The following is a 17,816-nucleotide window of genomic DNA, read 5'->3' on the forward strand; positions in this document are numbered from 1 at the left end:
TTTTGTTGTCTGTCTCCCCCTTCTAGACTGTGAGCCCGTTGTTGGGTAGGAACCGTCTCTATATGTTTCCAACTTGTACTCCCCAAGCACTTAGTGCAGTGCTCTGCAAACAGTAAGCGCTCAAATATGATTGAATGAATGAATGAAAAAGTCTAAATAAATTAGTGCAAGTGGCCAGTGTTGTTTGCTTAAGGGCCTCCTTGAACTCAGAATTAGAAACATGAAACACCCTGTTCTCTACAGTAATTGACCCTCCTTCACTTTCCCCTTCCTTCCCATTTCTACCTGATTTTGTAGTCTAACTATATTTCCCCCCCAAAAAAAGGAAAAAGATAAAAAGCCAAGCTGACAGGAGCTGGGATGCCTTACAAGTCTTTTCCCAGAAAAGCCCTTTATGCATACTTAGAAATAGGGTAGAGATGGGATTAGAGAACTGGGGAAGGGGAGTATTGTTTGGTTGGTTTTGCTTTATGTGATTTAAGTTTTGTTTCAATTGGGAATTCATTGCCTTTTTATTGCCTGCACAAGGTGAGAGCCCCAGAGGAGTAAGACCTTGGACAGTTTTAACTTGAACTAGTGGACTACTACAAAAATAAGGCAGTTATGTAAGCCATTAAGACATTTATTGAAATAAAACAGAGGTTCAGTGTCTCCTCTTGAACTCCACTCATGTATCAAGCCATCTCCTTGCCAGAGACCACAATAAGACAAAGAAGGAGTTTGGGTGAGGCAGGAAACTTTCTCCCTGTGAATGTTCTCAGGAGGTTGAGCCCTTGGCTGTTGTGCCTTGCACAGAAGGTCAAATTTGTCTTGTGGACGATTCAGGAGTCTAACCTGAAATTTGTGCTTTATTCATAAATTGAGCAGAGCCAAAAATATATCCTGTGGACATGCACATATAGGAAGCAGGTTGTGAAATTAATTCTCTTTCTTCCTGTTTTCTTCCTCTTCCTTGCTTCAACCCCTCATCTCCACTTCTTCTTGTCTTCTCTGCCCTCGACAAATTCCCTCCTCCTATTCATTCTATGGTATTTTTTTTCCTTATAGGCCTGTGAATGAAGAGGCAGAGTTTTCAGAAACCGATGCCCCCAGTCGATGGCAAGGGGTCTGTGTCAGCAGAGCATCTCCAACTCCTTCTGAGTCAGCTGCCACCGTCAAGTCACTTATCAAGTCCTTTGACTTGGGATGCCCAGGTACCTACTCTTTTGTTTTCTGGGAAGTCAGGAGAAAAATAATAACCTCTTCCCTCATTTCCCATCTCAAAACCTAATATTTATATTGCTCGGGAAACAGGGAAACAGGGGAATAATTCATTCTGTCATTCCGTCAGAGTGTTTTTCACTGCCTGTTCATTTGGGGGATGCATTTCACAGCAAATAATGGAAGCCAATGAGGGATAGATCCCATTGGGTAAGGGTGGCGGTCCACACTCAACATGAAATAAAACCATGTGACTGACCATGTTGAACTGAAATGGCAAGAGTGTTTCTTTCTATTCACTGGCAGCTGGCACTGGACAAAGCATCCCTGCTCACAAGGCCCCCAGGAGCCCCCTGAGTGGCATTCCGGTCAGAACGGCCCCAGCCGCTGCTGTCTCCCCCATGCAGGTACCAGAAAACCCCTTGCCAAGTCAGCAGTGGGAACTCTGCTTCAGTTTGGGATGGCGCCGGGATGTAGCCTCGCACCCGGGGAAATGAGGGGAAGGGAAACTGATCCGTTTATTTTCTGAGGAACATCAAACATTAGTGTTCTGTGCCAGGAAAAACGAATTAATGAAACTTGCATAAGCAATTTTAAGTTTTGGTGGCCCTGTTTAGATCCCAAAGGGACAGTGTGAAATCTTGTTGATAACTCTTAATTCCACATTGCCATTCAAATCCATTAGATTTCAGCCTCTCCATCTTCAGAGTTCTTCTAAAACTTTTCCTTATCCTGGAAGCTTTCCCCCATTCATTTTTCTTCTCCTCAAGTCACATAAGCCCAAGTATCATCTCAATACTTGCGCTACATTAGTACTTTTGCCTTCCCAATCGCCTGTTCACTTCTATACTATCAATTTACATGCTCTACTATTTAAGCATTGCTTCCTCCCATCTATAAATTATTTTATGTCTGTCTCGCCTAATAATAATAATAATATTTGTTCAGCTATTTATTATGTGTCAAGCACTGTTGGAAGTCCTGGGGGTAAATACAGGTTAATCAGGTCAAATACGGTCACTGTCCCACATGAGAAGGTCTCACAGTCTAAGTAGAAGGGAAAACAAGTATTGAATCCTCATTTACAGATGAGGAAATTGAGTCACAGAGAAGTTAAGTGACTTGCCTACAGTCACACAGCACGCAAGTGGCAGAGCAGGGATTGGAACCCAGGCCCATGTTCTTTCCACTAGGCCACACTGCTTTTAATTTCATTAACTCCTTGAAGGCAGGGATCATGTCTTCTATGTACATGATGCTCTCCTAAATGCTTCCTGCAGTGTTCTGCACAAAGAAGGAGCTTAACCAATACTATTGATAGATTCGAGTTTCAGGCTTTAGGATTCCTTGGGAGGTTTACATAATCCACGCAAGCCACCACATGCCTCAGGCCCCACGCAATCTCTCTAAGCTTCTCTGATTGGCATCTCTCACTCCAGCAAGCCATGTCCAACCAGAAAGATAGGTTCTTTCCTGTCTGCCATCTAGTTAACCCTTTCTCTAGTTTCACGCTAACCCCATTATAGGTCCTAGTTTCATGACAAGTCCAGAAATAATCAAACTTCCCGCAGTATCACCTAGGTGGAGAAGCCCCAGTGGGAGCAGGCTCATCCTTTGTTCGTCCTCTCTTGAAACAGGCAGACGCTTGGAGCCTGTGAATTGCAAAGTGTTTTCCTTGGCAATTCCATATCATTATCATATTCATTATTATGGGATTAGTGCCAGTTTAGGAAAACCATCTAAGATCAGGTAACACATAACCCCCTCCCCTCCTCCTCTTTTAAACATTTGGCTTAGAGGGAAGCGCAAGAGCCTAGGAGTCAGAAGACATACATTCTAATCCTGGCTTTTCAAGTTGCCTGCTGTGTGACCTCAGGCAAGTGTCACAACTTCTCTGCACCTCATCTGTAAAACAGAGATTCGATTCCTGTTCTCACTTGTACTTGGACAGTGAGCCCCATGTGGGACAGAGACTGTGTCCAGCCTGATAAACTTGTATCTACTCTGGCACGTAGAACAATGCTTTGCACATAGTAAGCCCTTAAATGCTATAAAAAGAATAATAAAATATAGAGAAAATTCTTAACTGGCACATAGTAAGCGCTTAACAAATACCATCATCATCATGATCTGCAGAAGAATTAAAAAAAAAAAATCTTGACCCATCCATCACATTATTCAAAATCCGGGGATGCATATGTATCTTTATCATCATTGTCCATCATTAACGATAATAATTAGTGGGATTGCCTTCTAGTAAGGATTATTCCACTTCAGTAAGGAGACAAACCAATGATATTTTAATTTAACTTTTCATACTCTCCACAGACTGTGCAGAGAGGAATTAGTTTAGGCACCATCATTCTGGATTGGCAAGTCTTCTTCAAATAAATAGAAAAGGCAAGTAGGTCAGTTTCTCATGAAGCATACCCTTTCGGGCTAATTGATAGAAAAGGTGGTTTCTCTGGTGACAAAGCAGCTTTCTACTCTGTATTACCTTGAGTGGTTTTTCTAAGAAATTGTAGCTCATTTTCTGTCATTCAGCCTCCGTCAGGGATTATATAAGAAACAGAAGAATGGTGAGAACATTTTCTAGGTTGACACAGCAGGACTGTGTTTACTGAAATGTATGCATCTCAGGAAAATAAAATGATCATCTGTCAGTCAATAGATTGAGCTCTCCTCTCACTATTTCTTTGTCCATCTTTCTGTCTCTTGCTTTGTCAACATAAACTTGTTCAAACAGACAGAAATTTTGAGCATAATGCAGCTATGAAAATCTGGGATTTGGAGACCTTTAACATTCTCTAGATTCCAGTATTCAGAATCATTTACACATTATTAAGGGTTCCTGTTAGCTTGAGGTTCAAATTTCTTTTAGATATGAAAGAGAGAAAACATTTCTGGAGGGGGAAAAATACTATATACATCCTTAGAATGTGAATCGTGGAAAAAAGTCTAATTATCCCTTGGATTAATTCACCTTTGTAAGAACACAGGTGAGGCACCTAGGGTTGAGCCCCTCTCGGAATTCCTTTCGATTAGGGTTACTCACCTATGGCAGAGCCTCCAATTAGCCTGGGGCTGATCTTTCAGTGGTTATTTATTCATTCATTCAATAGTATTGACTGAGCACTTAACTGTGTGCAGAGCTTTGTTCTTTTTTTAAAAACCGAGTCTCTAGTGAATCATGTGGAAACATTTATTTAGGAGAAGAAAGGTAGGAGTAAAAGGAGAAATAGGCAAAGGAGGAGGAGCAGCAGTGTTTCCCTTTGCCTCCACTGCATGATCCCTCCAGCCACCTGAGAAATTGGGACTTCAGGCAATTGTGCTGGTAATTTTATGGGTGAGAAAACCTTGGGCCAGTCCCCCCCAGTTATGAGCTGGACTTTACACTCACTGGTGGCCAATATCGCAGTGCCCCATAGCAAGAAAGAATGCCCTGGCAGATGCAGTCCTGAACATGCAGAGGCAAAAATTGAGACCTTTGGTCTCTATCCGAATGCAGACTTTTAGAGCATGGCCCAGTTCTGAGGCCCTCCGCGCTGTCCTAAGGGGGTGAGGGTGGCCCAGAGCCGCCCCAAAGGCCCATCTAGAAAGGCCCCCAGGAGGCTGAGTTGTTCCAGATGGATCCCTCTGGCTTTAGCTTTGAACAGGTTTTCAAAGTTTCAGGGTGCATATTTAGTCCCAAAGCGACTGGCCCTTCCCTAAAGCTGTTCCGTTCCTCTGAGAGAGCCTTGAGAACACAGAGCTTTCTGGGGCCCTCCTGGCCCAGCCCCCAGTCAGACGAGAGCTCCTTCTGATGAACCAGCCATTCAGGAAGACTTTGGGAGCCCTGAAACAGGGCTGAGGGCCATGGGAACCTGAAACCTGGAGGCATACACTAGACCACGTTGTATTTCATCAGAAGGGTGGTCACCGGCAGCCTTCATGAACAGCAAACTAGGAGACCACCTGAGATATCATGCATGACACACAGGACTCCTAACATAACACGATGGGGTCGCATGTGCCATTTTGCAGAAGCACACCTATCTCATGAAAATCATTACGTGTCTGCTAATTTTGTTATACTGTGCTCTCTCCCAAGTGCTCAATTCAGTGCTCTGCACATAATAAGCACTCAATAAATACCACTGATTGATTGATTGATTGAATGGTTCTCTGGGAGAATCCCTGAACATCCACATTGCCTTCCCTTCCAAGCCCTTATAAACTCTGGCATCATGTTGAGGAACTCAGCTGCAGGAGCCATTACAGAGGGAAGCTCAACCCTAAAAATTTCAGTGTTAGACAGCGGACAGACCAGCTGAAAACCAGGCTGCCCAGTATAAAACCACATGGCTGGCCACCCTGTTTAGTCAGCAGTGGAACCTGTTATCTCAGTTTATCACCAAGATATTTCATTCTTGTTTTGTTGTATTTTGCAGCGGCATTCCACGTACAGCAACGCTAAACCAGCCAATAAAGCGATTGCCAAACTTGCGGCTCTTCCAGACCTCCCCCTCACAGGTAAGTCCTGAAAGTTTGAAAGTCAAACTGACCCAGGAGCCTCTGTGGCCCCTCTCACAAAAGATGTAAGGGAGCAAAGAGAAATTGAAAATGTTTCCAGACTTACCTTGTTGGTTCACTTGACTGCTTCCTAACCTCTGGAAGGGTGCCTAGAAAATGATTAGTGTGAATACATTCCGAGCTGCTTTATCCCCATAAAATGCAGTATTCTTGACAACCAACATCAGATCCTAGACTTCCAATCAGTGAAAGTGGGCTGATTTCCTTCCAACTTCCTTTCTGACTGTGCGTGAATCTTGGGAGAAATGTGAAGCCTTGTTCTCTTTTTTTAAAACTGAGTCTCTAGTGAATCATGTGAAAACATTTTAGAGCTAAGGGAAACTAAAGAACTATTTTAAGGAAAGTTGCCTCAGAATCTAAATTTCCACAGCTTCCCTGCTTCTCAAGGAATGCGCCTTTTTATTTTAAGCAGCTTGTTCACCCAGGGCTCTTCTCCTCCCATTTATTTTGTCCGCTGTGCTTCTTCCTTAGTAGTCTTCTCTTATCTACCATCCTTCCATCCATGTAGTTTTGTCATGATTATCAAACATGGAATGGATTGGATTCCTGGGTAGATCAACCAGAATCAAGCCATTTGTGGTTCACACGTTTAATGTAGCCTTTTATAGCTCAATGCTATCTATCAATCTCATCAAATAATTTTAAAATATTTTTGCTAACCTTTGTAAAGCACTGTAAAGGTTAAACAGAAATCAGTTTAATAATATTAAATGTGATAGGTGTACCAAGCACTGGGGAAGGTACAAAATAATCAGGTTGGACAAAGTCCTTGTGCCACATGGGACTCACAATCCAAGTAGGGTGGAAAACAGGCATCAAATCCCCAATTTACAGATGGGGGAATGGAAGCACAGAGAAGTTAAGTGACTTGCTCAAGGTCACACAGCAGACAAGGGATGGAGCCAGAATTAGAACCGAAGTCCACTGACTCCCAGGCGTGCGCTCTTTCCACCAGGTCACGCTGCTTTTTTTAATCCCTAATCCTTGGCTTGGAAGAAGCTAAAGGTTAAATTGAACTGGGGAAGACAGTCAGAGGTAACAATTAGAATGATGTAATCCAGAAAGATCAAACATTCAGGACCAGCTCTAATGGTAAGCACAAGATGCAGCCACATCAGGGAAATACCATCAAGGTGGAGGGGCAATTGGAAATTTGAAAAATTAGCCACTTTGGGGATTTTAGGTAGGAGGAGCCCCAATTTTTTTTTTGAATCTCTGTGTAGCCAAATATCTGAAAGCTGTCCTTGCAAACAGTAAAATCCATAAGTTAAATACTCCTCGTAGGGGATCAGTCTCCAGACACCTTACTGTCGTCCTGGGTGAGAAGCTGCCAAAATGTCTTAGTGTTGTTAAATTTGTGGTTGTAGCTCTTTGCTCTTGTGCAGGGATTTGGGCTGCCCTAGTCATCAGAATTCCCCCTGCCAACTCCAGAGTTCAAGAAGGAGGGCTCAAGAGCATGAGGTCCAGAGGGATAATAGCTAGTGTTAATACACTAATCTGTTAGAGACATTTCGGGAAAATATGTCATATCATATTTTCCGAAATGTCTCTAACAGATTAGTCTGGCCAAGTCTGTGACTGTGCCTGTGTGGTGCAGACCTAATGGTAGTTGATAAAAAATTTCACAGAATCTGCCTTGATCTCCCCAGGGCTAACTGTATCTGACTCATAAGTCAGCTAACTGATATTTATGCCCGTCTTTAGCATAAAAGGACTGAAAAGCCTTAGGTTTAGAGATGCCAACTTTTCATTATGAGCATTAGCACAAACTTGGGAAGGAACTTTGAAGGGCATTGAGCTCTCCACCAGGTTCCGGTAGGAGCTCAAAAATCCCCCACCCTCTACCCACAGCCCAGTTGGCTCCAGAGCCTGGCATAGCTACATCAAGGCCCTGACTAGTGGCAGAGGCAAAAGGGCCAGTAGCCCCCGCCAAGCTCAGAGACCAGCCAGGGTAGGCAAATGATCCACTCAATTTCAAGGGAAATGTTATTAAAATAAGAATGAAAACTGCCTAGCTGAATTATCTATATGACATTAAAAACACCAAATGAAAACTCTCAAATAAATGTCCATAATACAACAATGGACCCAGTTGTTCAGCATCTCAGAGACCTATTTAAAATGTATTCTCACTTTACTGCTGTTACTGGTTATCTTCACTACAGAAATGTTAGTCACATAAGTTCTAATTACTATTTCAGTCAGTCAGTATTTACTGACTATATACTGGGTACAGAATACTGTAGTAAGTGCTTGGGAATGTACTATAATGGTAGATGACTATATCAGTGCAAATGGTTATTACTCAAATGCTTCTGCTTATGCCTCAAGAGTGCCTGACAAATCAATTAATATTTAAGCTGCCTTAAGATAAGGAGTGAGCTGTCCCAGAAAGACTTGGAAGAGAAACATTATGGCCAAGTGGAAACAGTTTGGGCCCAGGAGTCGGATGATCTGGGTTCTAATCCTGGCTCTACCACTCGCCTGCTGTGTGACCTGGGCAAGTCACGTAACTTATCTGTGCCTCAGTTACCTCATCTGTAAAATAGGAATTCAATACCTGGTCTCGCACCTATTTAGACTGTGAGCCCCATGTGGGAGAGGGGCTGTGGGTGATCTGATTATCCTGTATTTGCCCCAGCGTCTAGTACTGTGTCTGGCATATAGTAAACACTCGACAACTGCTACAGTTATTATTATTATTATCATGTATGTATGTGTGGGGCATTGAAACTCGTGATTACTACTACTGCAGGATTTTCCTTAAAAATTAAGTTTTACAATATTGGAACCCTACCAAAAGCAGCAGCATGGCATAGTGGATAGAACACAGGCGGGCCTGGGTGTCAGAAGGTCATGGTTCTAATCTCAGCTCCACCACTTGTCAGCTATGTGACCTTAGGCAAATCACTTCACTTCTCTGTGCCTCAGTTATCTCATCTGTAAAATGGGAGTTGAGACTGTGAGCCCCACATGGGACAGGGACTGTGTCCAACTCGATTTGTTTCTATCCACCCCAGCGCTTAGTACAGTGCCTGGCAGATATTAAGCCTAAACAAATACCATCATTACTATTATTATTACAGGAGACCTGGGTGTGTTTATTGAGCCCCTACAGTTAGCAGAGCACTATAAGAGGTGCTTGGGAAAGTAAATAGTAAATAATGTGGTCCCTGTTGGCAAGAAGCCTGGGAGAGATTGGTACACTTAAATTGTTTACATAACAGTGGAAGCAGGAAGAAAAATAGAGCTACAATCGATAGTAGTAAAAGTATGGAAAATGAACCTCTCTCCTCTGCCACTAACCACAGGCATTTGACAGGGCCAGTTGACTAGCTAAGCCTTAGTTGGCTTTAGCGACCCTATAAATAAAAAAGGCCTGGGAGGAAACTAAATGGGAATGTACCATCTCAAAAATGTTTTGGGGAACTTTTCTTAGGATTGGGGCAGATTGAAAAGTCTCTTCCAATGACTATGAGACAGTAGCCCTGTTGGTGGTCTAGTGAAAGAGCACTACTCTAGGAATCAGGGCCCCCTGGATTCCTAGTCCCTGTTCTGCCTGCAGCTAATATGGATAAAAACCCCAAATACATTCTGCAATATGCTGCACCCCTGCCTGCCTACTCACTCACTGCAACCCGAGCTTCGGCGGGATGTGTGAGTGCTACTGCACGTGCCCCTAAGACATCATTTGGCTCTTTAGGTATTTTCATATGTCATTTACTGTATAAATTTCCAAAGAGCAAAAGACTCCCCAAAAGGTTCAGCTAGAACCATGGGTAGTGGTGTAGAGAAGATGATTAAAAGAAAATATTGCAGATGTTTGAGGGAAAGAAGAGTTTAGATAGATTCAGATTCTTGGATGAAAAATTTGCGTTGGGCTAGCATGGATTATTAAACCATGTGGAGGGATGTTATGGAGAGCAATAATCCCAGTGTTCTTTAAAGCATTCTTCAGAAGCAGAATCTTGTGTTATATGGACCTTGGCGTTATCCTCGACTCACCTGTCACATTCAACCCACATATTCAATCTGTCACCAAATCCTGTTGCTAAAATCTGCCATTTCCTCTCCATCCAAACTGCCAAGCACTTATATACCTCACCTTGACTGCTGCATCAGCCTCCTTGCTGACTTCCCTGGCTCCTTTCATTCCCCTCTCCAGTCCATACTTCACTCCACTGCCCAGATCATTTTTCTCAAGTAAGGTTCAGTCCACATTTCCCCACTCCTCAAGAACCTCCAGTAGTTGCCCTTCCAACTCTGCAGCAAACAGAAACTTCTTACTGTTAGCTTTAAGCACTCAATCACCTTACCCCCTCCTATCTTACCTTGCTAGGTTCCTACTATTATCCAGCACACTTACTTGGCTCCTCTAATGCCAACCTACTCATCAGACCTCGAGCTCGTCTATCTTGCCACTGACCCCTCACCATGTCCTCCCACTGGTTTGGAATACCCTCTCCCTTCACATCCAACAGACTATCACTTTCCCCACCTTCAAAGCCTTATTAAAATCACATTTCCTCCAAGAGCCTTCCCCAACTAAGCCCTCATATCTCCTACTCCCTCTCCCTTCTGTGTAACCCTAACATTTGGGTTTGTGCCCTTCCCTACCCTCAGTCCCACAGCACTTATGTACATATCTGTAACTTTATTTTAATGTCAGTCTCCTTTAGACTGTAACCTCTTTGTGGGCAGGAAACTTGTCTACCAATTCTGTGATATTGTACTCTCCAAAGCACTCAGTAAGCACTCAATAAATATGACTGATTGATGGATGGACCATTGTTGTGAACTTAAATGGCTTTATACACATGTTCTTATGTTCTGTAATTTCTTCTGAGGCATTGAACATTTAATGTAATTACAATAGATTAAGTTTGTTCTTTGGTTAGCTTCACTAAGATAATACGAACTTTAAGCTAGAGAGTGCGAAGTAATAACCAGCATTGTTAACTTTTTGTTTTTAGTGAGACAAGTCAAACAGCTCCTTTCTTCCCCATTGTTAATCTACTCTGAGAGCTGACTTTATCTGCTTCCAAGAATCCTAACTCTAAGTTCTGGAAACATTGACTGTTGCCGTGACTCTGTTCAAGTAAATCTCGTTTTCAGAATCATAAGAAATTTCATCTTTGAGCAAACAGAAGAAATGTTTAGTTTAGTGCAATTTTGCCTCTGGCTTACTGGAAAACCCAATTAGCAGATGTTCCTTATTCAGTCATTTGGAGGCATCAATAGAAAAAGACAGTCTCGTTATTAAATATCACCATTGAAATCCCAGTTTCAGCTTACTCTTGTGATTATCGCCTCTCATTTTAAGTGTGCTACTGAATCAATTTCACCACTGTTCAAATGACAGATAATGTTTCTGTACCAGCTCCAGTCCAGTGGATTCATCTTTCACATAGAAATATTTTGCTAGTAATGATTATTTATGGAAAACCATCATGGTCTCCTGAACTACCTTGGTTAAGTATAAAGGACAGATAAATGTATTAGTTTTGTTTTTGAGACCAAATAGACCACACAGTTCTATGCCCTAGCAGGCCCTGTACTATGAGTAGTGGTTATTTATCTGATTCTTCCCCTTCAGAAATTGATAAATTGTTTTTATTTCCACAGATATTCTAAAAGGAAGAAATGAGGACCTGAAGCCAGACCATTATCTTCGTAAGAGTCCTTCACTCGAGTCCTTAAGCAGACCCCCTTCCCTGGGCTTCAGTAACACAAGGATGCTGACACCCACACTGGGAGGTGTGAAACCCCAGAGCAAACTCAGGTACCAAGTGGGAAATACTAGATAACCGACAGCATTTGATAGGAACTTCAGATTTTGTAAGAAACACGTGGCTTGCGAAACTTTTTCAACCATCCCAATTTGTTTATGCCAGACTAATCCTGGATAACTTTGACCAGACTCTTTCCAGCCATTCAGCTATACAGGCTTTTGCGTAGAGTTGCCAGAACGTTTTTAGCTCCTTTTGAGTTATTGTTTCATTAAGAGCAATTGGGAGGCTACAACAGAGTGGCTTAGTGGAAAGAGCATGGCACCAAGAATCAGGCAACTCAGGTCCCTAGTCCCAGCTCTGCCATTTGCCTGCTGTGGAACTTCGGGCATGCCACTTGACTTTTCTGTTCTTCAGTTACAGCATCTGTAAAATGGGGATGAAATACCTGTTCTGCCTCCTTCTTAGGCAGTGAGCTCATTTGGGACAGGGACTTTTTCTGATCTATCCGGTGTCTTTGCCGGGGCTTAAAACAGTCTTTCTCATATAGTAAGTCCTTATTAAATATTATGATTACTAACAATAATGCATAGTGACCCAGACTCAGTACAGAGGGTTTTCATAAGAATGGGGAGGAAGATTCAAGAATAATACTCTCAAAAGCCTGAAATAGAAGCATTGTAGGAAGAAATTAATCCTGCAGTGAAATCTTTCAGTACTGCTGAACAGTATTTAACTAAAATTAAAACTTCACTAGTCTCAATCATTGACCTTTAATACACTGATGATACTGAAAAGCAGATATTCAAACAATTGTCAATGTCTTTACCAAAGAATATAGAAAATTGTTGGCATCTGAAAAACCCTGTTTCTCATCAAAAAGTTCTTCATGAGAATACTTTAATATCAACAAGTCAGGACCATATGGAGATGCTAGAGAATGTGGAATATTTCCACCCTGAGAACTCATCTCTTTTAGACAGCTCATAGTGATGAGAAAATTTAACGTTGCCTCAAATGTGCAAGGTTTTAGACAGCTGAAAAAAAGAGAACATTAGAGAAAGGTGACATAAGAACTGAAATTAAGTTCACAGATTGCCAGGTGGCTGAAGTCTTCCTTTGCTATCAGAGCTAAAATGTGGAAACTGTGCAGAAAACATCTTCAAGTCCTTCATCCCACATTCCCATCAATATTCTCCCTCTCTTTCCTCCAGCTCCTAACTCACTTGCCCCATAGCCTGATGCTCATCGCATGCAACTGCAAACACACACACACACACACACACACACACAAACACCCCGCCACCCTGTATCACCTCAACACTCACTCTCTCTGAGGAGATCACATTCATACAAAAACTTTATGCTTCAGTCAAGTTGGATCCCAAAGTGTTGTGTAGGCCTACTGCCACTGCAGCCCCAGCTAACTACCAATTTGGTTTCACTAGAATCCGGTGGCGGAGCATTTGCAAAGTGAAGGAAACCAAGTCTGCCTAGCATAAGATTGGGAACAGAGGGACTGCCTGACTCATGTCTGCCCTGTATAAGAGGGCTATTTTGCATCCCACCTCCACAAGACTTATGCTTTTTGAAAGTTGTAGGTCTGTGGTGTTTGTGAGTGTTTATGTGGGTTTGTGAATATGTGAGTATTCATGGGTGTATGTATACGAGTGTTTATGTCTGTGCATCTGTATTGTCTGAATGGTCTGCTCGGCTGCCAGCTTTTCAGTGTCTCACTTCTTACTCATGGTAGCTTCTTGTGGCTCTGCTGTCCTGAATCAGACTGTTCCTTCTCCCCTCAGTGCCACCAGCAGGCCCAACACTTCCCTGACCACAGGTGGAGGTGTACTCTCACCTATCCTGCCTTTAGAAAACTGGTTCATTCAGCCCATTCTGCCACTCTGACAACCTCTGGCCTGCCATGCTATTGATTATTCCTTCCCACCCTCTTTGGTACATTCTCACTTTCTCCCTGCCCTACTAGCTAAGACCATCCCTCTTCTTGTGGCCAGCAACAGCTCCCACTCCTCTTGCCCACCATCCCCTCCGTCTACCTCCCCTGGACCTGCTCTACCTCATTTTTTGTCTCTTTATAACTTCTCCATCTTCCAGGATCTTTTTTACACTCCTCTAAGATGACATCTTGGCCTTGCTGTTTGTCCATTGGAATGAACACTATTATGGGAATCAGGAGACATAGATTCTAGCTCCCAGTTCTGCCTCCAACTGGCTAATATAGGCCCTGCCTGCACATGCCCCTCAAAATAAGAATAATAAGAATATAATTGTCATATTTGTTATGTGCTTACTATGTACCAAGCACTGTATCAGGCGCTGGGGTAGATGAAAGGTGATCAGAACAGATTTAGTGTCTCTGACCTTCATGGCATTCACAATCTAAGTAGTGATTGGCACTCATCATCTAAATAGGAGGGAAATAGGAGGCATTCAATATCCACAGTTGTTCAGATCTTTGTTCCTAATAGATGTTCAAGAAAGGGTCTTGGGATTTTGATTCATCTCTGCTCTGTCTTCTTGGGGTTTTGCTGTTGCCTGGCTCCTTATTGGCTTGGAATTGAAGGTTTTGAAAGCATCATTATTTTATGTTTTCTAACCTAGTGTGGAAAGAAAGGATCCGTTGGCTGCCCTGGCCAGAGAGTATGGAGGCTCTAAGAGGAATGCCTTACTGAAATGGTGCCAGAAGAAAACCGAGGGCTATCCGGTAAGAGACAAATTCACTATATTAAAGAGTTTTTTGTTGGGAGCAATTATGTGCCAGCCTCTGTGCCAGCGTAGCAGTGTGAAATGTATTGTTTCAATCTCACTGGTCTTCTAGGAATTTTCCATCCACTTTCTCTTCAATTAATCAATCAGTCAAAAGTATTTATTGAGTACTTACTATGTTCAGAACACTGTACTAAGTGCTTGGGAGAGTACAATACAACAGAATTAGCAGACATGTTCCCTGCTTATAATAAGCTTACAGTCTAGAGGCAAGCGTACTCTATGAATTCTCATTTTTGTTGTGTTATTCTTAGTTGGATAGGTTTTTTGGGGTTTTTTTCAGCAAAAAAAAATTGCTGCATGCCAAGATTACTGCAGAGGAGTTGTGGCTGTTGGGTCTTTTAGGGACGTTAACTTGCCTGTCATTACCCTTAAATCACCCCCACCCCTTCTTTAGACTTCTCCACTTCAATATTAATTGTTTGGCAATATAAATCGGGTCAATATCCCTCTTCTCCAACCCCCCTTATTTTCTCAGTATAATTGCACTTCACCGAAAGAGTGAACTTAAAAATTGATTGGCAAAAATGGAAAGTTGGGGTATGGCCCCTTGTCTCCATGACTGTCTCTGTTGTAGTGGGGATATTGGCAGCTTCAGTGGTTTGAATAGAATCTCCTTATTAAATGAAAGATAAGGAAGTAGAAAATTGCATTAAGAAAGCCATCATTCGTCTAGAGAAACTATCAAGAATGTAGCGGTAGCATGGGATCTGGCTTCAAATCAAACTGCAAGACTAAAGAGCTAAAGTTCTGCCCAGCCTATTCTGTGCTTATGAGATCTGCCTTCCCTCCATTTCAAACCCACATCCGAATTCTTGGGCAATTCCATCAACCTCACTTAGTCATAATCCATGCCAAGTGCCATGGCAGGATCACAAATAGGATGAAGTTCAATTGGGGAAGGTCATTGTAGTTCTTTTGTGGGAGAAAAATAAATTGCACTGGCAGGTTAAGGTACTGGATGCTGCACTTGGACCATAGATTTGAAGTTTGTCAGCAATGTGAAATAATTCTTAAAGGTAATTTCATGGTATTGTTATTTGTTAATAAGAGTAAAGCGATGAAATAATCCATTCAATATTCAGTCCCCTATTAAAGGAAATATAGCCATAGAGTTGCTATGAATCAGAAATGATGCGACAGCATTTGATAATAATAATATTAGAGTTCTAGGTCCTTATTTTAGCTCCTCAATTTAGAAAAATATCGGAGAGTCTAGGAAAAGTCCAGAAGAAAGCAACTCTTGATAGATGAGTTGAATAATAATATCAATGAAGAAGAGAATAAAGCCTGGAGAAAAGGAGGCTGGAAAATAAATAAAAATTGATCTTCAACTAAATTATACATAGAATGGGTATTAGTAATTATCTATTTTATTAACAGAAGACCCAAAACACATGGGCTTATTTGGTAGGCGGGTTGGAGGGGAGTTCGAAGGAAGAGCTTCCTAACTTGTACTTTGCATGAAGAGGTTTTGGTATCTCCTTTCATCATCAGTGGTATTTATTGAGCACTTACTGTGTGCAGAGTAGTGCACTAAGCATTTAGACGCCTACCCACCCAGGTGAGTTGAGTGTCAGCTTAACGTAGAGGCAGGCAAGATTGTCTACATGATCTTTAGAAATCTTAATGAACTCTGTGTTTGACCATCTCTGTGTGACAGTCTCTTAAACTGTAATGCAACTACTTTGAATTTTATCAACTATAGAAAGATAAACTGCACTGTGAGGACTAAATCTGGGACTAGAAAACTAGCCTGCCTGTGTTTCTTTAGTTGGGAATTTGGAGATTGAGAACTGATCCCTAGGCTTCATAGACTATGCTTTTAGACTCCCTCCAAGGTATTAGATATGGTCACTCCAGCGCCACAGGATAGTCCAACACTTCTGCCCAACAACAAAATCCTCTCACTTTGCCACTGAGCCTCTTGCCTTCTGATGAGTGGTAGCCGAGGGAAATGCAGAAAGTGGCCTGGGAGGAATTTGAGGGGGCAATACCTCTTGTCACTCATCATCCTGGTCAGATTCCCACCCACCTTCCTGAAGAAAATTTTTGGGCCCCCAGGGTGCATGGGCGACTCTAATTCCACGATGATAATAATCCACCACTCCTCTTGCCCTCCAGCCAAATGGTTGCAATTACATTAACCTTACATTTAGCCATTAGCATTGCTCCTTTAAAGAAAAAAAAAGCATTTATAGCAGATAAGTTAGGAGTTTGAATTAAACCTATTTATCACTTAGGACTTGGCAATGATTTGAGCCATACCGTGAAGTAGAGACTTTACTAGAGACTTAGCGCTTCAAAGCAAACTCAGTGAACCTGTGAATACACCCTGTTATTTTGTTCTTGTTTGTACCAGTTGTGCAACCAGTACCATAGAATGGCATAATCTTCTGATTTATGGCTGTCTGTGTAAGGCTCCTAACAGAAAGTTTGTTTGCCACTTAAGGATTAGAGGAAAATAAAAGAATCTTGTGATATTGTCTAGAGCAAGTTTCATATTTTTTTAAAAAAACATTATTTTAAATCATTGATTATTAAAGTAATGTTCTTTTCCTTGTCACTTGGTGATTAAGCTTTAGGAATGAATTACTTTAGGAAGGGAGAAAAATCATGGGATTAACATCAGCCAGCTCAGAGAACTCATCTGCTGGGAAATGAGTTAGCAACTAAAAGGCCATGCAGACCCCAAAGTTAGCATCTTCCAAAAATCATATTGTTCTGGACTTAACATCCCTTTAGTATTTTCCATTCATTTTCAAAATTAGTCCCTCTGGATTTAGGGGAGCTGTGCAGGTAGTTTGGAAGAGCTCACCCCCAGAAGTTTTTGTCATTTGTTGCCTAATGGCCATTTTCAGTACGTCGTCATCATCGGGAAGAGCCACAGAAAAATAGACAGTGAGCCCGCACAACCACAGACCTTTTGAAAGTGGAGAGCAGGCAGATGGGTCTTTCCTTCAGAGCTGTCTCTTCTACTCCCTGTGGAGTCATCAGTCTTAGAAGTCTGGCAAGCAAGTGCTTGGACTGTTCTTTAAACTTCTGATTATTTGAAATTGTACTGAAATTGAATTTGAAATTTCAAGCTTCCCCTTCGGTCTTACATCTTTTTTCCTTATTCTGCTGGCCCCGCTTTCTTCACTAATCCACAGTGTTAGGATTTCAGGATTGTTCATTTAAAACATAATTTACCTTGCCTCTTGAGCTTTTGAGGAAAAGGCACACAGAAATCCTCTGAGGAAATAAATATAAGACACTGACATTCCTAGGCAGTCCTGATCATCCCCGTAACTTATCTTCATGATGGCAGTTTGAAGTTCCAACTTGTAGTTCTAGTTTGTGGTGTTAAAATGCACTGTCCTTCTGAAGTGATGAACACCTGAGGAAATAAAGCAAACATTTCTGCTTTTTAGAACCTTCAAGAGCATTAGAAATTTGTAAAGGAATACTCCTGAGAGATCTCATCTCTCTTGTAAGAGCTATAACTTTGCACTTTGGCTTCTGGTATAGCTAGGAATTGTTGCATTTTCA

At 41.9% G+C, this 17,816-nt stretch overlaps 1 protein-coding gene across 4 annotated transcripts in view; it reads left to right on the top strand.

Moving 5' to 3' along the window:
- The window catches only part of SPECC1 (sperm antigen with calponin homology and coiled-coil domains 1), a 177,731-nt gene that overhangs the window by 126,846 nt on the left and 33,069 nt on the right, over positions 1-17,816 (top strand). For all 4 annotated transcript variants that reach the window (XM_038759917.1, XM_038759916.1, XM_038759915.1 and 1 more), the window contains 5 exons: positions 1,048-1,193; positions 1,507-1,607; positions 5,631-5,712; positions 11,398-11,554; positions 14,121-14,223. In XM_038759917.1, the coding sequence (XP_038615845.1) occupies positions 1,048-1,193; positions 1,507-1,607; positions 5,631-5,712; positions 11,398-11,554; positions 14,121-14,223 (589 nt within the window). The remainder of the gene's footprint in view (positions 1-1,047; positions 1,194-1,506; positions 1,608-5,630; positions 5,713-11,397; positions 11,555-14,120; positions 14,224-17,816) is intronic.

Source organism: Tachyglossus aculeatus, chromosome 17 (assembly GCF_015852505.1).
Source record: "Tachyglossus aculeatus isolate mTacAcu1 chromosome 17, mTacAcu1.pri, whole genome shotgun sequence".
Taxonomy (NCBI): domain Eukaryota; kingdom Metazoa; phylum Chordata; class Mammalia; order Monotremata; family Tachyglossidae; genus Tachyglossus; species Tachyglossus aculeatus.